A 20,770-nucleotide genomic window follows, 5' to 3' on the forward strand; every position below is an offset into this window, starting at 1 on the left:
TGCCACTACTGAGGTATTACCTAGATTTACAGAATTTGACAGTATCTCACTAGGCATGCTGACAAAACTCATAATGTCAACAAAAAGCACAACCTGTTTATTTGATCCTATACCAACAAAACTGTTTAAGGACCTGTGGCCCACTCTTGGGCCGACAGTGCTGGAAATTATTAATCTTTCTTTAACTTCTGGATCTGTTCCTAAATGTTTCAAATCTGCAGTGATTAAACCATTACTTAAGAAACCTAATCTTGACCCTAGTGTATTGACAAACTATCAGCCGATATCAAATCTATCATTTCTCTCTAAAATTCTGGAAAACGTGGTGTCATGGCAGCTCGTAGGCTATCTTACTGAGAATAATATCTTTGAGCCACTGCAGTCTGCTTTTAGAAAATATCATTCCACAGAGACGGCTTTCACTAAAGTGGTGAATGATCATCTGCTTACAATGGATTCGGACACCACTACGGTTCTATTGCTGTTAGATCTCAGTGCTGCATTTGATACAGTGGATCATCATATTCTACTTGATAGGCTGGAAAATAATTTTGGGATTACTGGGAGTGCCCTTGCATGGCTGACGTCATACTTGAACAGTCATTCTCACTGTGTTTTGTACAGTAACACTACCTTTAACCTTAGTGACATGAAATTTGGGGTTCCACAGGGGTCTGTCTTAGGCCCCCTGCTTTTCTCCCTTTATATAGCACCTCTTGGGCACATATTGCGGCATTTTGGGATTACCTTTCACTGCTATGCAGATGATACTCAGTTATACATGCCTATAACTGCTGGTAATCTCGTTCACATAAAATCCTTAGAAGATTGCCTTGCAGCAGTGAGAAGTTGGATGTCTAGAAACTTCCTACTTTTAAACTCTGATAAGACTGAAATTAAATGGTTCTTGGTCCAGTGAGACATCGGCATCAATTTGACCAGTTAACACTCAGCCTCGGCTCGTGTGTCATACATCACACTGACAAAGTGAGGAACCTTGGGGTAATTTTTGATCCTTCGTTGTCCTTTGGCCTCCACATTAGAAATATTACTAGGACTGCTTTCTTCCACCTGCGAAATATAGCGAAGATTCGTCCCATCCTGTCTATGGCTGATGCCGAGACCCTGATCCATGCATTTATCTCTTCTAGGTTGGACTACTGTAATGTTCTATTTTCTGGTTTACTGCAGTCTAGCATTAGGGGTCTCCAATTGGTTCAAAATGCTGCAGCCAGACTTTTGACATGAAGCAGAAAGTTCGACCACATTACACCCATTCTGGCATCCCTTCACTGGCTTCCTGTCCCAGTGAGATCAGATTTTAAGGTTCTGCTACTAACCTATAAAATTATTCATGGACTGGCACCTCCCTACCTAGCTGACCTAATTAAACCTTACGTACTGGCCCAGGCTTTACGTTCTCAGGGTGCAGGACTACTTTGTGTCCCTAAGGTGAATAAGAAGTCTGTGGGTCACAGAACTTTCTCTTATCGATTCCTGACTGACGCCTCTACTGGTGGTTGGCTCTCACTGCGGTATTGTATCACTTCCTGTTCCGGAGCACAGCGGTGTTTTGCTGTATCTGTTAGCTGTTTAATCTGCACAGTTAGATTGATCTAGTTAACTAGATAACGATTTGTTTCACAGTGTAATCTTCACGTGCCTTTACTAAAGCACTCCCTCTGCTGAATCACCTCTAAATTATTTACACATTATTCACTTTGTGTGTTTTTAGGAATCCGCTAGCTTAGCGCAGCTCCTAGCTCTTAGCCAGTTTAGCATGGTGGCTTCTCCTGTCTCTCCCGCACTTTTCTGCTCTGGGTGTGAAATGTTTAGTTATTCCTTGGCCTCCTTTAGCAGTAATGGTACTTGTAATAAGTGTAGCTTATTCGTAGCTTTGGAGAACAGGCTGGGCGAACTGGAGACTCGGCTCTGCACCTTGGAAAATCCTACAGCTAGCCAAGTCCCTGTAGTTGGTGCGGACCAAGGTAGCTTAGCCGCCGTTAGTTCCCCTCCAGCAGATCCCGAGCAGCCGGGAAAGCAGGCCGGCTGGGTGACTGTGAGGAGGAAGCGTAGTCCTAAACAGAAGCCCCGTGTACACCGCCAACCCGTTCACATCTCTAACCGTTTTTCCCCACTCGGCGACACAGCCGCCGAGGAACAAACTCTGGTTATTGGCAACTCTGTTTTGAGAAATGTGAAGTTAGCGACACCAGCAACCATAGTCAATTGTCTTCCGGGGGCCAGAGCAGGCGACATTGAAGGAAATTTGAAACTGCTGGCTAAGGCTAAGCGTAAATTTGGTAAAATTCTTGAAAGGGTAGTTGTAAAACAGCTAACTGATCATCTGCAGAGGAATGATCTATTTGAAGAGTTTCAGTCAGGGTTTAGAATTCATCATAGTACAGAAACAGCATTAGTGAAGGTTACAAATGATCTTCTTATGGCCTCAGACAGTGGACTCATCTCTGTGCTTGTTCTGTTAGACCTCAGTGCTGCTTTTGATACTGTTGACCATAAAATTTTATTACAGAGATTAGAGCATGCCATAGGTATTAAAGGCACTGCACTGCGGTGGTTTGAATCATATTTATCTAATAGATTACAATTTGTTCATGTAAATGGGCAATCTTCTTCACAGACTAAGGTTAATTATGGAGTTCCACAAGGTTCTGTGCTAGGACCAATTTTATTCACTTTATACATGCTTCCCTTAGGCAGTATTATTAGACAGCATTGCTTAAATTTTCATTCTTATGCAGATGATACCCAGCTTTATTTATCCATGAAGCCAGAGGACACACACCAATTCATTCATTGGCTTCCTGTTAATTCTAGAATAGAATTTAAAATTATTCTTCTTACTTATAAGGTTTTGAATAATCAGGTCCCATCTTATCTTAGGGACCTCATAGTACCATATCACCCCAATAGAGCGCTTCGCTCTCAGACTGCAGGCTTACTTGTAGTCCCTAGGGTTTGTAAGAGTAGAATGGGAGGCAGAGCCTTCAGCTTTCAGGCTCCTCTCATCTGGAACCAGCTCCCAATTCGGATCAGGGAGACAGACACCCTCTCTACTTTTAAGATTAGGCTTAAAACTTTCCTTTTTGCTAAAGCTTATATTTAGGGCTGGATCAGGTGACCCTGAACCATCCCTTAGTTATGCTGCTATAGACTTAGACTGCTGGGGGGTTCCCATGATGCACTGAGTGTTTCTTTCTCTTTTTGCTCTGTATGCACCACTCTGCATTTAATCATTAGTGATTGATCTCTGCTCCCCTCCACAGAATGTCTTTTTCCTGGTTCTCTCCCTCAGCCCCAACCAGTCCCAACAGAAGACTGCCCCTTCCTGAGCCTGGTTCTGCTGGAGGTTTCTTCCTGTTAAAAGGGAGTTTTTCCTTCCCACTGTCGCCAAGTGCTTGCTCACAGGGGGTCATTTTGACCGTTGGGGTTTTTCCGTAATTATTGTATGGCTTTGCCTTACAATATAAAGCGCCTTGGGGCAACTGTTTGTTGTGATTTGGCGCTATATAAATACAAATATTGCTTCATCTATTGCTTTTTTGCTGACGTAAAAAAAAAAAAAAAAAATTCACCACATGACGAAGGTTTATTACAACGAAACACACACACACACACACACACACACACACACACACACACACACACACACACACACACACACACACACACACACACACACACACACACACACACACACGAAGATTTGGCCATCATTACATTCAATTTGTTACAAGACCATCACACTGGTCTTGTAACTGGTAGCCTTGGTCTTACTGCAATCCTTTTTTTTTTTTTTTTTTAGATTTCAGAAACGTGATTGTGCACCCTTATTTACCACCCAAAGGCGAGTCTCCTTCCCTTTCATGGCTAGCCTTTGAGATGATGGATGAGTGTTTTTTTTGGCACGAGTAGCTATATAAGGGTGTAATCCTTGATTTTTGCGATGAACTGAAATGTTTAATTTGTTTTTAAGAGTGCAGAAAGTCCCAGAACAGTGCATGGGGAGTAAGCTGAAGTTGCATTCCATCATGACAGCTGATGGCGCTGCAGCCTGGTACCACATCACGTATCACAACATAATCACCTTGGATCCTGTCTCCAAGCTGGCGCATGTCCCGTCCACTCTGCTCCCCACACCATAGAACTGTCTGCGGACAGATAGGGACTGGGCTGCTCTTCACAATACTGACACCGCTCCCTGGAAATAGACTTTTTCTGCACTAATGGCACCAGCTGTCCAGAGATCAGGAGCTGTTGTTGGAGCACCGGTGGGCCTCACCTTCTCAGACTCAAGCAATAAGGGCGGCTCTTCCCGTGCCACATGAAAACCTATAACCTCTCCTAGGCAGCTTCCTCTGCTGCAAAAGCAGTCAAATTACTCCATTTCCTGAAGGCCAGGTGTGAGAATTGAAGTATATATGCCTGGAGGAACCTTTCTCCCTCTGGTGGCTCCCACTCCTCCGGCCCTCCGTCCACCTTCGGAGGGCCGGCTGCACACAGCTATTTGTTTTAAGAACTGAAGAATGTGCCCATTGTGTGTCCGCAGCCAACCTGAACGACTGCTATAAATGCACCTTTTGTCCAAGCTCCCTCCCCCTCCCCCGCTGTCCTAGTGGGGACAGGATCTATCCAGAGTCTATGATGGGGTTTCAGAGCAGTTAGAAGGAAAGAGACAGAGGATATAACGTGGGACACTAGCGGACCCAGACGATATTTAGCTTTGGTGACAGGTGCATTCATCTTGTCCCCCCCACCGCCGCACACGCTCAGGGCAACGTGAGCCTTATCAGGGCTAAGAGATCCTGGTGCTCTCTGGTGAATGGCTTTTGTGATTAATGCCACAGCTGTGCTGTCAGACTGTGCATTATGGCGGCTAATCATCTCTGCCTGAAACTGAAGCGACGCCGATTTGATGCATGTCCATAGTTATCATAATTTCTGTATTCTTGTTGCGAGTTGAATTCTATTCCACAATGGCTGACTGAATATCTCACTAAGCCTGTAAATGTGCAAATTAGTGTATTCATTTATAGCCGGCGCCACGAGGGGGCCTTTGGGGGTGACGCCCCCTCACGTCATCAACCTTGCCCCCTCGGATGTTAGAGTTAGCAAAAAAATAAAAAAGAAAGAAAAAGAAATACTGGAAAATATAGCAAAATATTAGTTATTCCAGTGATTTTCAACCTTTTTTGAGCCGCGGCACCCTTTTTATATTTACAAAATCCTGCGGCACACCACCAACCAAAATAATATTATAATGCTATTACCTCTGGTTTTGCACAAAAACCAATTATGGCAATAGAAAATCGATACAGAAAACACCGCATTCCGAAAATCCTCAAGTATTTTGTGCTCTGATCTCAAGTAGGGCTGTCACGATTAGGAATTTCTGGAGACGATTAATTGTCAGATAAATAATTGCGATTGAAGAATATATTGTCTATTTTCTTTCTTTTTTTCCCCTTCTTTATATTCTACTATTGTAGTATAATTACACAACTCTGGAAGAACGTTTGGCTTCTGTGAGTGGAGAAACTGGGAATGGTGCAACATTTTTATTTTTATCTTCATTTTACATACAGTCCCAACTTTTTCTGATTTGTGGTTGTTTCTGTTGCATTTCTGAAATTGTTTCTCCTCATCAGTCACGTTTTGTGCTTAAACACTGCATTAAGCTCAAGATCGAACAAATAAATACCTTTGGAAAATAACAACTGTTAAAGTTCAGAGTTCTCACCTGCTTTTTGTGATCTGTGCATCTGAACATTGTTTTTTTTTGTGTGTGGCTCAGTTCATTCATATATTCTCATTTTTAAAATATGTTTTTAAAGATATCTGACCATTTATTTCATCTCATGATCTCATAAATTCAGCATACGACGCGCACATGGTGTGAACAGGACGGAAACGGCAGAATCACACCTTTAGAGAAAGTTCAGAGAGAAGTAAAGGCAGCTTCATGTTTCCGTTTTGTTAACGTTCACTCGGGTTAAAATCCTCTCTCTGCTCCGCGCTCGCTGCGCACTGAACGTGTCGCGCCTGCATTCAGGAATCTCCCTCACCCACCCCCTCCCTCGCAGTCTGCAGCCTGTTAACTCCGCGCACACACAGAGGCACTGACACACACACCAACAGCTCCACATTTTAGACGGCTTTTGAAGGAGACGGCACTGTTTTAATCGGCCGTCAGCCTCCTTGTTATTGTCCCGCCTTAAGACGAGAGCGAGGCTGCAGCACGTTTGACATCAGATTCTGAGTCGTTTTATGCTTTGTGGATAAAATAAATAATTCACGGTAATCGCGAATATGAAAAATACCCACGGCACCCCTGACGATTGATCACGGCACCCTAGGGTGCCGCGGCACCCCGGTTGAGAATCACTGAGTTATTCAATAATATCACGTATTTAACAAATAAACCAAATTAATTAACTAAAGTAATTAATTTTAAAACAAACGGATATGGCGTGTGTCTGTGCTCAAGGGATTTGATAGGTTGAGGGTTGCGCTTGTCAGTGCGGAAGAGGGCGGTGCGTTTCCAATGCGTCGTGATGTCAGACGCGTCGCTTCGGAAGCAGCAAGGGGAGATTGCTACGTCACACTCCTAAATAAAGTTCAGCGATCGCCATCTTCAATTTGCGTCGCCTGAACCACAAAAAAACCTTTAAAAAACAGCAGTAGAGCGATTCTCCCATCACCCTGCTGGGAGAAGCTTTTTTCAGCTACTTTTCGTAGTGACACCGACCGAGGGAGGACTGACGTCTTGGTGGGATATCGATCGAACCGCGACAGCGGGCCGACCCACACGGAGAAGCCGGCCTTCAGGCATCATCACTGGGCAGAGCGATCCAGGCTGCCGGGGTGATGGAGCAAACCCACTCAGTCCGAAATCTCCTACTTTTTGGATATATGCGAAGTTTAGTTCTGCAGCTTTACTGAGGTGAGAATAATGTAAAAATAAAACGTAACGTTTACTGAACTGTGAAGGTTTAATGATCGGCTAACATTAGCTTAGCCTTTTAGCACAGTTGATCTGAGTGAACACTTTTAATTTGTAAATGGTTGTCTTTTTTATTTTACCAAATAAAGCTACAGCTTTTTTCAGACACCACAAAAGCTCAGCTTTAAATAACTTATTTTTTCGGGCGTTTTTTTCCATTGTTTTTTTTTTTGCTGTTTTCCCACCTTTTTTTATGTATAAGCTGTTTAGTGTTTCTTTATATTTAAAGAAATATTTTTATTTGTCCCAATCAGGAACATTTGCTGTGCAGACAACCAAACTTCCATTGATGAGCTGAACACCGCGAAGTCCAGTCGAAAGAAAACATCTCTGCTTTTCAGCAACACCACCAGAGTTAAAAACTGCAGAAGAGACCTTCATCTGGTCCTGAGAATCCAGCAGAACATCACCTGCTTCTAAATAAAAGGCTCTTTCAACAGCAACTATTTTATTATTTAAAAAAAAAAAGCTGTTTCATTTTATATTTTAACAATAAATGAACGGATCATTAAAAATGTCCACGAATCAAAGTCAAAAGACATTTGCACAAGTAGAAGCTCTCCACTTATTGTGCTCAAATTCATATTTTAGAAATGACTCTGTCCTGATAACATTAAAGGCAATTACATATTTTGACGAAATTACAAGTTTAAATGACTATAAAAAAAATTAATCACGAGGTTTATGTCACAGAAATCCTACTTTACAATCACACTGCTGTCATTGTTAAATTATTTCCTTTTGCATTTATAATAAACATTTGTATTTATTTAGTGTTTGTTTTTCTGGTTGAAATGAGATATAAATAATCTACCAGACTTAAAAAATATACAAGTTTCCATGTTATTTTGTCTAAAAATAAATGTCTGAGGTTCCTTATGTTAAACAAGAAATTATCTAATATGAAATAACAGGTGGTTTTAATTTACAGATGAAAGGTTTCTAAAGAACCATTTATTGATTTATTTAGCTATTTTAATTACAAGTGTTCTAAACTTTTTTTTTTAACAGTAATCAGAAATTTTGAGGTAACAAACAACAACTAAAAAAACATTTCCAATGATTTTTCTTCAGAAAACTGCTCTCTAAATGAGCAGTCCTGTCACACGTTAACGTTTTGTACAGATCAGTGGTTTCTTCACCATTCGGATTGGTCCAATCCATTTTGTACAGATCAGTGGTTTTTGCACCAATCGGATTGGTCTGATCCATTTTGTACAGATCAGTGGTTTTTGCACCAATCGGATTGGTCCAATCCATTTTGAACAGATCAGTGGTTTCTGCCACGAGTCTTCCGTGTTTTGGCCCGACGCGTCGTTCCTATTGGACAACACAAAGGTACGTCACAGCTCAGAGTGTCGAAAGTTGGCGCACCTCATCTCGACAGAACAGCGGCTCTGTGTGGTATGCAGGAGATCACTTGACTGAGGGTCCATACGTTCAAATAATAATTAAAAAAATACTGTCATCACTCTTTACTCTTAGTCAGTCTCTTACAACGGTGTAGCCTAAATACACGAGCTTTCCAGGAGCGCACCCAATTCATTACGCATGCTCAGAGGCACGTCTCCTCCAGTGTGCACTCATCGCTCCCTTAATATTTTTTTCTGGCGCCGGGCCTGCATTCATTATTAATCTACAGCTATTTCATTCCAGAATAACTTACTAATGAGTGCTTTTATTCATCTTTAATGCAGACGAACATTTTACCACACGTTAAAGAAACTGACCGCTATGCCTATTATCTCCCACCATCAGTTAATTTTGGCTTAATACTAAAGTTTCCCAGCAAAACCAACCTGAATTATTTGCCTATTTTACATACCGTTTTTGTTCTAGGTGTTAGCAAACACAACCCGCGTGTGTCGGTTACTCGAATGAGACAGCACGAGTGGAAGTACGAGTTTGTACGTGCGTGAAATCTTACAAACAAGAAGGAAGCTTGACATTAGTGGTATATAAAACACCAACTGGAAAGTAAAGAACTCCAAGATCAGGTATTATGAAATGAGTGAAGGCATTTGGTCAGGTTCCTTGTGTAATTTCATTGATGTTTTTTGAGATTTGGTAAACTATTAGGGGTCATTGTAAAAATATAGCCAGCAACACTCAAGTGTCCTTCTTAATAAAGGTTTTAATGACAGGCGACAGGATCAGGAGCACAGACACGTTTCGACTCGGTCTTCATCAGTGACTGTGATTTCTCTGCTCTGGGGTGCCAGAAAAAATTGATTCACGTCCGAATTGCGATTCTTATTTATTAAGATTCTGAATCGACCCAAAATGTCCAAGAATTGATTTTTAAAAAGCATTTTTAAAAATCTTTTTCTTACTTACTCGCTGCATGTTTGTCAGGCAACGGTCTCCGTACTACAGTGTCCCTGTGAGGGAAGGATCCGACGTGCTTCAAACATTTGTGAGCTGCAGCTTAGCATGGCGGAGGAAGAGCTAATTCAGCCAGCACCGTCTTTGCTGAAGGCAAATGTTTGAGCGCATTTTGGATTTTATTATTTGCTGCGTAAGAAGGAGCTTGACATAACTTATGCAGTGTGCAAAATCTGCAAAATGAAAATACTTCAGAAACACATCAAATCCGCAAGCGCACATGCTACGCCATCACCCGGAGGTAAAAGAAGCAGAGCAGCGGTATCTGCCGACTACTGACCAGCGCTTCGCTAAACTGCCAGCCAGTTCTGAACGAGCAAAGAGGATAAGTAAATTTACATCTTTAGAATCACTCGATTAACCTTGTAAAGCTGCATTTTTTTTAAACATAAACATTTTTTAAGTAATATAACTATTTCTCAGAGCTGTTTCAATCAAAAATCGATTCTGAATTGAATCGTCACTCCAAGAATAGGATTCGAATTGAATCGTGAGTTGTTGTAAGATTCACATCCCTATCAATCAATCAATCAATCAATTTTTTTATATAGCGCCAAATCACAACAAACAGTTGCCCCAAGGCGCTTTATATTGTAAGGCAAGGCCATACAATAATTATGTAAAACCCCAATGGTCAAAACGACCCCCTGTGAGCAAGCACTTGGCTACAGTGGGAAGGAAAAACTCCCTTTTAACAGGAAGAAACCTCCAGCAGAACCAGGCTCAGGGAGGGGCAGTCTTCTGCTGGGACTGGTTGGGGCTGAGGGAGAGAACCAGGAAAAAGACATGCTGTGGAGGGGAGCAGAGATCGATCACTAATGATTAAATGCAGAGTGGTGCATACAGAGCAAAAAGAGAAAGAAACAGTGCATCATGGGAACCCCCCCAGCAGTCTACGTCTATAGCAGCATAACTAAGGGATGGTTCAGGGTCACCTGATCCAGCCCTAACTATAAGCTTTAGCAAAAAGGAAAGTTTTAAGCCTAATCTTAAAAGTAGAGAGGGTGTCTGTCTCCCTGATCTGAATTGGGAGCTGGTTCCACAGGAGAGGAGCCTGAAAGCTGAAGGCTCTGCCTCCCATTCTACTCTTACAAACCCTAGGAACTACAAGTAAGCCTGCAGTCTGAGAGCGAAGCGCTCTATTGGGGTGATATGGTACTATGAGGTCCCTAAGATAAGATGGGACCTGATTATTCAAAACCTTATAAGTAAGAAGAAGAATTTTAAATTCTATTCTAGAATTAACAGGAAGCCAATGAAGAGAGGTCAATATGGGTGAGATATGCTCTCTCCTTCTAGTCCCCGTCAGTACTCTAGCTGCAGCATTTTGAATTAACTGAAGGCTTTTTAGGGAACTTTTAGGACAACCTGATAATAATGAATTACAATAGTCCAGCCTAGAGGAAATAAATGCATGAATTAGTTTTTCAGCATCACTCTGAGACAAGACCTTTCTGATTTTAGAGATATTGCGTAAATGCAAAAAAGCAGTCCTACATATTTGTTTAATATACGCTTTGAATGACATATCCTGATCAAAAATGACTCCAAGATTTCTCACAGTATTACTAGAGGTCAGGGTAATGCCATCCAGAGTAAGGATCTGGTTAGACACCATGTTTCTAAGATTTGTGGGGCCAAGTACAATAACTTCAAACTATAAACTATATATTTTTAGAAAGTGTATGCAATGAGCAATTAAAAAAAAACCCCAAACAACCCACAGTGTTTTAATTTGCTGTGGGTTAGTGTTGGGAAGGTGTCGTGACACGGACCCACAACAGGGGGCGTTAATGAACGGACAATGGATAAGCCAAAAGTAACAATTTAATGTTGTGAATCGCACAACGAAATACAGACAAAACAATAATGTGGATTGTCAATTATACACAAGGTGACGTGTGGGCAGGCTCGAAGATAGAAGATGTCTGGCGAGAGAAGAGCCAGATCCCACACAGCTTCCACCACCAATGGATCTGAAGAACACCGGAGCCGCCAAGCCCTGCGCCCCAGGTGGCCACTGTCTTCAGCAGTCAGACCCGGTACTGCTGGCAGAAAACAGAAACAGTTAATGGTGGGTGTGTGAATACACACCCAGCAATCGTGTAAAGCTTAGTTCCCCCGGGAGGGAGAACCTCCACCTCCAGACACAGCATCACCCATGCAGCTCCTGTCAGTCACTCTCCCTGGAAGGAGTGTGAGGCGAAGACGTCGCAAGTCACACTATCCACCAATCCAGCTTCAGACTGTATCCACAGGAAAACGGCTGCACACAGAACAATATTCAGTCTCAGAAAACCACAGCAGAGAAGGTTACCTGGAACGGTAGCTGATTTCTCGGCGTTGAGGTGGAGTTGCAATCCGGCTTATATGGTGATGAGTTGAACGAGTGACAGCTGGTGCTGATAAGTGACAGCTGTCACTCCCAGCGGCTCCGATGCCCTCTCGTGCTTGAAGCCCGCACACCAAGCAGGGCGCCATCTGGTGGTAGTGGGCCAGCAGTACCTCCTTTTCAGCGGCCCACACAACAGGTTAGGTTACGTCGGTTAGGTCAGGTTGCTGTGGTCACCATCTTGGATTTCCAAAATCGGTGGCTTTCTGGAAAGTTTTCACTTTCTTGATTTCTCGGTCAACTTCGTGGGACGCAGTTAACAAATAACAGCTCCATTCTTGGTATAAGGGTTCAAACAAATTTTAAGAAGGTTTGAAGACATACTTTTAATTAATAGGCAGTTATCTGGATCTGATTAGTAAGGAAAAGCTACCCACATGGAACAGGTTACTCTGTCCCATAAGTTATTGATGTCAGCCACACGCAATAAAAATCCAAAATGGCAGCAAATGCTATTACATTTCCTCAGCTTGAGAAATTTTTCAATTGTACCTCCGGATCCTTGCTCGCCAAAATTCATATTCGTCACTTCAATCATGATCTTAAGTTAACCAGAAGTCCAGAAAGTGAAAAGTTAGTTTTTGAAGGTTTCCATTTTTTAAATCCAAGATGGCTGCCATAACAGCCTTTGAAAAAAAGGAAACTTTTTTGATTCCTCATTATATAAGCTTTCTAAAAATTTATAGTTTACCAAATCTCAAAACAAAACAACAAAAAAGCTAACAAACCTGACGATTTTGAAAATCTAAGATGGGAGCCATAACAACTTACGAAAAACTTTTCTAAAGTTCTCAAAAAATTTAACGGACCTATGAATCATTCCATAACAAACCCGACTAATTAAACACTGGTGCACACTGAAGATGGAGCTGAAGGTGCACTAGTGTTTCACTACCAAGCTAATGGATGCGCATGTATACAAGCAAATCTGGGCATGTAGGCCTTTGATTTATTTCTTAGTTGTGAGTTTAGATTATACTGTAGGCAATATCATAATTAGCTCTCAGGAGGCTAAATATTTATTTGTTTATTTTTCATTTCAGCTTACTCCAGTTGTACTAAGTCACTACACCAGTTCTGGTAGAAATCCACAAAAGGATTTGGCAAACGTTTTAATACCAGATGCCCTTTCTGATGCAACTCCAGTTGGAGAAACATGCATACAGCCCCTGGTCTTCCCAAGTGGTTTCTCGGTCAAGTACTTATCAGGACGTACTAGGGGTGGGAATCTCTAAGCACCTCATGATTCAATTCAGCTACAATTAAGAGGGCAGCAATTTGTAAAAAATTACCAATGCATCGTGATGCATCTTTGTTCTATACAGGATTTCTTCTTTCTCACTGTGTGACTACTTAGTACTTTTCAGCCATATTTACACCTGTGTAGCTCCCAGTTACAGATTATAAATTCAACAGACTGTTTAAGTGTGGGCTTATATACCGAGTCTGTGTTTGGATTATTACCACTCCAGCAAAGTAAAAGGGAAGACAATGTGCACCTCATCGTGATGCACTGGCGCATGCACATGCACACAAGCTGTGTTGTAGTCAAACGTTGTTGCACAGCTGATTTGCCAACACTCTTAAAACTGCAGAAAACATGGTACTCAACATCTATTCTCTCCTTGTGCATGCATATTTTTTTTAATGGTTCTCGTCTGGGATAAACTATGCATGCACGTGTGCAACACGGTGCACTCCACAATGCCTATTAAAATGAAAATAGTAGTGGAGATAATGTAGGTAATCACATCACAGCCATAATGCCATTTGCATTCTTTCTTTGAACTTTATGAAACAATCAGTCTACTTTCACTGGAGCCTTCAATGTGCTTATAGGGTGGAAGATTTGTAAAGCACAGAATTTCTTTAGAGGTGCAACAAGCGCTCTTTCACATAGCTGTTGTTTTTTACATTTTGAAGTAATAACCGTGTTCCTATGCAGCCAGCATTTGTCGCTAGGTGCTTCTTCTTCTGTGGTGTGTTGCACATAGTTCAAATATGTTTTTTTTGCTCAGGTGCCCACAACTCGTAAGGTGCAGCTGCGCTACTCGCCGTCGGTCTCCTACGGACGACAGAACAGAGAGGCTGTAACGAAATTGTATGGCAAATGTACTGAAAGAAAAACTACATTACTGGCTCCAAAATGACTCAAGATAAAGTAGAAATGCAGGTTTACATAAGGAATGTGAAAAATGCTCATTAACGGTGGCCACCAGCACGCATTCCCACACCTGCAATCAACATTTCGAAAATTGATTTTTGACATTTGTGAATCAATTCAGAATCATTCAATGTCCACTTTGCAATGAGTCACCCATCAATCCCCCCTGCCCCATGCAGAGTCTGCTTAGCTTCTGATATCTGACATGAGAAGGTGTGCACAGTATGACAGCATATAAATTTGCTGTGCTGTTATTTTATTAGATCTAGCAAGCATAAAACGATTACAAAATGTAGCCCATATCCAGCACCAAGGCAATACAGCAGATTACTGCTGCCAACTAGATGGTGTGTGCGATGTTTGTGCCCTCATTGGTGCCATGCCCCCCCCCACCACTTGTGTACAAGGGTAAGAAAATGGTTTCAGCATGGAATCTTGGCAGATATTATACGTCCAGGAGGAAACACTCCAATTCATGTATACTTAAAATACCTACAAATGGATTGGGCACCTTTAAGACATAAAAAGAAAATATTAAATTGTGTTAGCAGTAATTATTTTTAGCAGCTTGAGCTGAGGTGACCACAGACTTGGCCTGAGAGCTGTCATAACCACTAAGATAAATACTTCAGAGTGTTTTCTGCCAGGAGTGCTGAATTCTCCAATGGGCATTTTTTTTTTTTGATGACTCCATGACCTAAAGCAGTGGGTGGCAGAGCAAATGCACTTTTCACGGAGCAGGTTAGAGACCTCGCCCACGCACATCATTAAATAGCATACGTTCATGTGTCATCCACCTCCTCACACATGTAGGAGCCAGACAGCCAGACGTGTATCTGTAGGGACCGACTCTCGGCCGCTCTCATCCTGCCTTTGAGGTTTGGATTCAAAAGGTGCGAGCTGAAGTCAAAGCGCTGCTTTATGTTTCATGTACTGACCGCAGACATGATGATGGCTTCACAGTGAGCACACACAGATCATAACATACAGCACTGCAAACTTAAAAAAAAAAAAAAAATCAAAGATTTAACCCTTTAAATCCATATGTAGAGGCCACTTCAAGTCAAAATGTATCACTTTGTGCTTAATGGCCAAAGATGATTAATGAAGTGTACAAAGATCCTGGGAGCAACTGGCCAGTGCTGGGAGAAAAGTCCACTTGTTTTCTGTACTGTTACAATGGATAATACACAACTTTTACAGTTATACATGGACATAGCAGGGTTTGCACACTTAATGGCTCACCCACTCCATTTAAAAAAAATGTTCTCACATTTGACCAAGACTGAGTTCTGAATGCATGAAAGGTTGGTGGTGTGTTTTTCTTGGACTGTTGGTGTGTTGTTCTTGGGCCATTGGTGTGATGTTCTTGGGCCATTGGTGTGTTGTTCCTGGACCATTGCTGTGATGTTTTTGAGCCATTGGTGTGTTGTTCTTGGACCTTTGGTGTATTGTTCTTGGACCTTTGGTGTGTTGTTCATGGACCATAGGTGTATTATTCTTGGACCATAGGTGTATTATTCTTGGACCTATGGTGTGTTGTTCTTGGACCTTTGGTGTGTTGTTCATGGACCATAGGTGTATTATTCTTGGACCTATGGTGTGTTGTTCTTGGACCTTTGGTGTGTTGTTCTTGGACCTTTCATGTGTTGTTCTTGGACTATTGGTGTATTGTTGTTGGACCTTTGGTGTATTGTTCTTGGACCTTTCCAAACCAAAATCAGGTTGGTGTAAAATAGTACACAAAATCTTTACAATAGATGTGACTCAAAGCCCACTGTCTCTCCCCATAGGGGAGACGGTGGTAGTCAAGTAGTCAAAGTGGTGAGCTTGTGACCAGAGGACTGTGACCAGAGGATCCTCTGTTCAAATCCCCTTCAGATCAGGAAAATCACTCAGGGACCTTGGGCAAGTCCCGTAATCCCCAAGCTGCTCCCGGTGTGCAGCATGTGCTTTTTGCATGACAGAGCTTTGACCATGAAAGTGCCATATAAATGCAGTCCAGTTACCATAGACATTCAAAAAATTATTTTCTAGAAATGAGCACAATTAGATAATATATGAAGTTCAACAGTTTTTGTTCTCAAGCTAAAAAAAACCCAAACATTAATAATCATTATAGTACAGAATAACTGTGAAAACTTTTATATTCCTGCTTCATCTGAAAGTCATGCTTCACAACACCAGTCAGTCACATGTACCACTTCGATTAGCTGCGTGATACGTCTGGTGCCGATGCGGTATCGGACTCACCGTGTTAAAGTTTGGGAAGAGGCTGAGGGGGGAGGATCCATTGAGTCTGAAGGGCAGAAAGTGTTTGAGGTCAATTTGAGGCTGCAGTGGCCGTCTTGGGACAGGTAGGGAAGCCAGAAGGGGGCTGCCCTGGGCTGATGTACCTAGACCACAAAGTGAAACAGAAAGCGGGTAAGACCAAACAGGGAATGTTAACATGAGGAACATGTCTCTCCCCGTGTAATTATAAGAATAGAGCTGCATGGATGACTTCCAGAGGTCAGGCGCGCTGCTTTGAGGAGAGCTGACTGATTTATTTGATACCAGAGGCACCATTCCACCTCCAGCTGACACCCAACACACACAGTAGCACTTCAATAGTTCCTGCGTCCGAAAACTCAGCGTGTTCTACCATAGGTTAGGAAGGTGATACAGAACTGTGTCACACAACACGGAGCAGCGCACCCTTATATTGTGGTTTGTCAGCCCTCTACCTCAGGAGATTTTGTTTTAAGTTGTGTTGAGTGATATTTTTTAAACAAAAATGTTGATTGTGATAATAAAGTATTTTGTTGTCACGTACAATGTTTTGCGAAATTTTATCCTAGGTCTTTTAGATCCTTTGGATCTATGAAGCTTAAATATGAAAAAGTATCGTCATCGATATCGGTGATACTGGGCCTGTATTTACTTGGTATCGGATCAATACCAAAATTCCTGGTATCGCCCACCTCTACTGCTTTGCTTACTATATAGTAAGATAGTATGAGTATCCATCTGTAGCCGGGGTTTCTGCATGCTTGTGCATGCACGTGCTTGTATCTGGGGCAATCCAGTAAGTATATACGATTGTGCTTCTGCAGAAACTACACGTGCAAGACTGCAAACTGAGCACCTCCATTAACCCTAACACCTCAGTTTGAGTCCCCCCCTTCGCCCTCAATGATAAATAACACCCTCATGTACATGCGCACACACACACACACACACACACACACACACACACACACACACACACACACACACACACACACACACACACACACACACACACACACACACATCATTTAATTACTGATTTATTGACTGAGGAAAGGTGCCTGTATGAGGGGAAGATGGGAGATATCGGATTTCAAATGGACCAGGGATGAAGAGATTTCTAATTTTCCGCCTGGCCGCATTTCAGTGGACTGGTGTGCTCAGCGGTGTGCAGGCGCTTATCGCAGCACCAGGATCAATCATCACTGTCAGCTGTGGGTCACCGTGGCCACCCCAAAGCGTGCACATCAGGTATATATGGAACACACACACACACACACACACACACACACACACACACACACACACACACACACACACACACACACACACACACACACACACACACACACACACACACACACACACAATGCAGTAGTTACATTCGAGTGTGATGCTGCACAGCTCAAGAAAAGCAATCGCCGACTTTACAGTAAGACAAGCTTTGACAAATAGAAAAGACCGGTTAAAACAAAAAAAAAAAAGAAAAAAAAAAGGAACAAAAGCTACTTTTCAAGGAGACTGACAAAGAGCAACATTTCACAGACAGTGGGATTACAGAAAGCTACACGCATATAATACACAATCTACTTTGTCGTTCCAGCAAAAGACTGAGGTCAACATTCTGAAACACAACAAATGTGTTCTGCAAAAAAACTCCACTCAGGATAAAGAAAGGCTGCATTTCTGTTCAAAATTCAGATTGGAAGCAGCGACAAATAGATCACTGTGTCCCACATTCACCTAAACCTGGTAAAGTCATTCTGGACAGCTGGATAAAACTCCGGATTATATTCAGAGATTATGTGTTTGAATATGATCCGGTGCAGATCATTTAACGCAACAAAACCTGCTGGTTAAAGTGGCTGTGTTCGCATCAGGCCCTGTGGTTGAATTCTGCATTGTCAAATATGTAGCCTTCTGGTGCAAATCCCAGGACAGTCGCCGTGACCGGTGGGCGGTTCTTTGACATTAAGATGTTGCTGGTGGGATATGGGTTATTTTGTGGGGAGTTTAGGTGAGGACTGGGGGACGTCCTCTTTGAATGACTGATCTGACATTAAAGAAATCATTGATCTACTAGTACAGTCTGTTTAGCTGCGACTCTGATCTGCGCCTCCTGGTTGTCCTGTCATTCAATGTGAACACTGGACTGTTTACGGTTGCTTGGTTGCAACATTTGTATCACTACATGTTCTGACAATTTTGTGTTTTATTTGTTAGAAAGACTAAAACAGATGGACACCCCACTGAGTCTGGTCTGCTTAAAGTTTCTTCCTATAATTGAAAAGCACCCAAGGAAGTTTTCCTATCACTACTGTTGCCAGTGTGCTTGCTCATGGGTCATGTAAGGTTTAACCATCGGGCATGTGTGTAGAGATTTGGCTCTCAATAAATAAAATGTACTTAGTTAAATAAAAAGGTGGAGCTTGTGCAAAGTGATAGTGCTGGTAGTGCTTCCCCAACTCTCCATGACTCTGACAGGTTAATAAACCAGCGGCTGGTGTTTGCCTCTTTGGACAATAACACCACTGACATGGAAGCACACTCCGAATCTTAGTGTGTATGACAGCGAATGAAGTAGTGCATGCTCGATTCACATGTGTGAGATGAGGTTTGTGCACTACAATGCATAGAAAATAGAAAAGCCAATGCAGATGAGTGCAAGTATATTCAGTATTTCAAGAACCTGGGCACCAAATGAGGTTGGCAATAGGTTGCGTGAGCCTTTGCACCCTTAAAGATGCTCGACACTGCTCTGGAACATAATCTGTGATGTCACCCATAGTTTTTCTGAAGATTGGTTTTCAACCTCAAATGTGGTGGCTTTGCATGTCGCCATCTTGGCAGTTCCTGACTTTGCCTAACTTGCGGCTAACCCGTACATGGGTAATGAGTTGGGGTATGCGCAAGGCCAGTGTGTGTTGTATGGCTGGGGGGCCTGGCTGCCTTTTTGTTTCTGTCTTTTGTTTTTCCTTCCAGGTGGCTTGCATTTGGGACTGAGTGGCTGTGTTGCTGAGGTTATCAGGACCTCACCCTGATCACCCGCGGCTCGTCAGAACTCACAGCTGAGGTGCATCTATATGGATTGGAACATGGTGGCATTTAAGACTGGAGTATTCAGTGTGTATTTGCCAGAGACTCGACCTTGTGACCAGACGGGTGAGATCGTCGTCTCGGGAGCCATCTCATCATCAGTGGATGCAGAGAACGTCCAGGGTTTGATGCACGGTCTGTGAAAGAGGAGGGGGTGAGGTCTCACGCTCGTCAGCACACTTCCTGAGGTACGTTAGATTTTGTGACTAACATTTATACAGTCAGTAAATGTGGTGTCCCTCACACCTTTTTATATTGAGCTGTATGTTAGTCATGTATCAGCTTCCACTGCAGTGGAGTTTTGTGAACTGGATGTTCCATGCCTGCAGGTTGGGAAGCTGATTAGTAATCAAGCCAGGAAGTGTTTGCTGTTTATGTACACCTTTAAGTGTTCTCTCTGTGTGTAGAGTGTGGACTCACATAATGGTTCCTTCTTTCACAGACTCGGTTTGTTGCGGCCACCTGGGGGGTGTCGGCGGGGTCCTTGGGTCCGAACAGCTTCTGGCTCCGGACCGTTAGCGCTGCTGGGAGCGCACCACGCCAGACCGCACTTTCTTTTGTTATTTTTTGTATCACTGTTATGTATTAAATTCAGTTATCCTTTGTACCGTGCTCTGCTTATTTCATACTGGGTCCTTCAAACGCTGGTCGGTTCTCCGAGCTGCGTCCGACACATAACAGTGTGGACTGGATGACTGAAGCCCATCTCAGGTACCAAAACAAGCAAAACCAAAGCTACTATGCTAACTTTTGTTTGGATGTTTGATTAATGCATATTTTTACAGACTGGCCAGTGGTTTCCATTACACTGAAAAAAAAAGAACCAACTTAAAAAGTTGGTTCAATTGTTAACAACTGAATGAATTAAGTTGTTTGAACTTAAGTTAGTAAGTTAGATCAACTCTAACTTACAAACAACTTACCAACTGTACCCATGTTACCAATTGAAACAATTCATTTAAGTTGGTAAACTATTCTCTTTTTTCAGTGTACAGGTGATTTGGGTAAAAACTATTACCAGCACACGCAGATCCATGGTTGTGCAATGGGGTCTCCGGTATCCCCCATTGTGGCCAATCTGTGCATGGGTCGAATGGAGAAGACAGCCTTGACGTCGATCACGGGCATCCCTCCCAGTCACTGGTTCAGATATGTCGATGACACATGGGTTAAAATCAAGCAACAGCAGGTTGAGGACTTTACAGAACACATCAACTTGGTGGACTCCAATATCAAGTTCACATGTGAGGATGCCAGAAACAACCATTTAGCCTTCTTGGATTGTGATGTTATGATTGGAGAGAACAGGCAGTTCCAGACAGGGGTTTACAGAAAACCCACTCACACTGACCAATATCTGCTCTTTGGTTCAAACCACCCCCTTGAACACAAGCTCGGGGTGATCAGGACGCTTCAACACAGAGCCCTACAGGTGCTC

General features: G+C 42.5%; 1 protein-coding gene and 1 long non-coding RNA gene across 5 annotated transcripts in view; one reads left to right on the top strand and one right to left on the bottom strand.

The window, feature by feature from the left end:
• The window catches only part of LOC117527550, a 250,767-nt gene that overhangs the window by 84,801 nt on the left and 145,196 nt on the right, over nt 1-20,770 (top strand). The gene's annotated exons all lie outside the window — the stretch shown is intronic.
• The window catches only part of znf385c (zinc finger protein 385C), a 453,093-nt gene that overhangs the window by 79,862 nt on the left and 352,461 nt on the right, over nt 1-20,770 (bottom strand). For all 4 annotated transcript variants that reach the window (XM_034189945.1, XM_034189946.1, XM_034189947.1 and 1 more), the window contains one exon: nt 16,219-16,361. In XM_034189945.1, coding sequence (XP_034045836.1) covers nt 16,219-16,361 — 143 coding nt within the window. The remainder of the gene's footprint in view (nt 1-16,218; nt 16,362-20,770) is intronic.

This window comes from Thalassophryne amazonica, chromosome 16, assembly GCF_902500255.1.
Source record: "Thalassophryne amazonica chromosome 16, fThaAma1.1, whole genome shotgun sequence".
NCBI lineage: Eukaryota > Metazoa > Chordata > Actinopteri > Batrachoidiformes > Batrachoididae > Thalassophryne > Thalassophryne amazonica.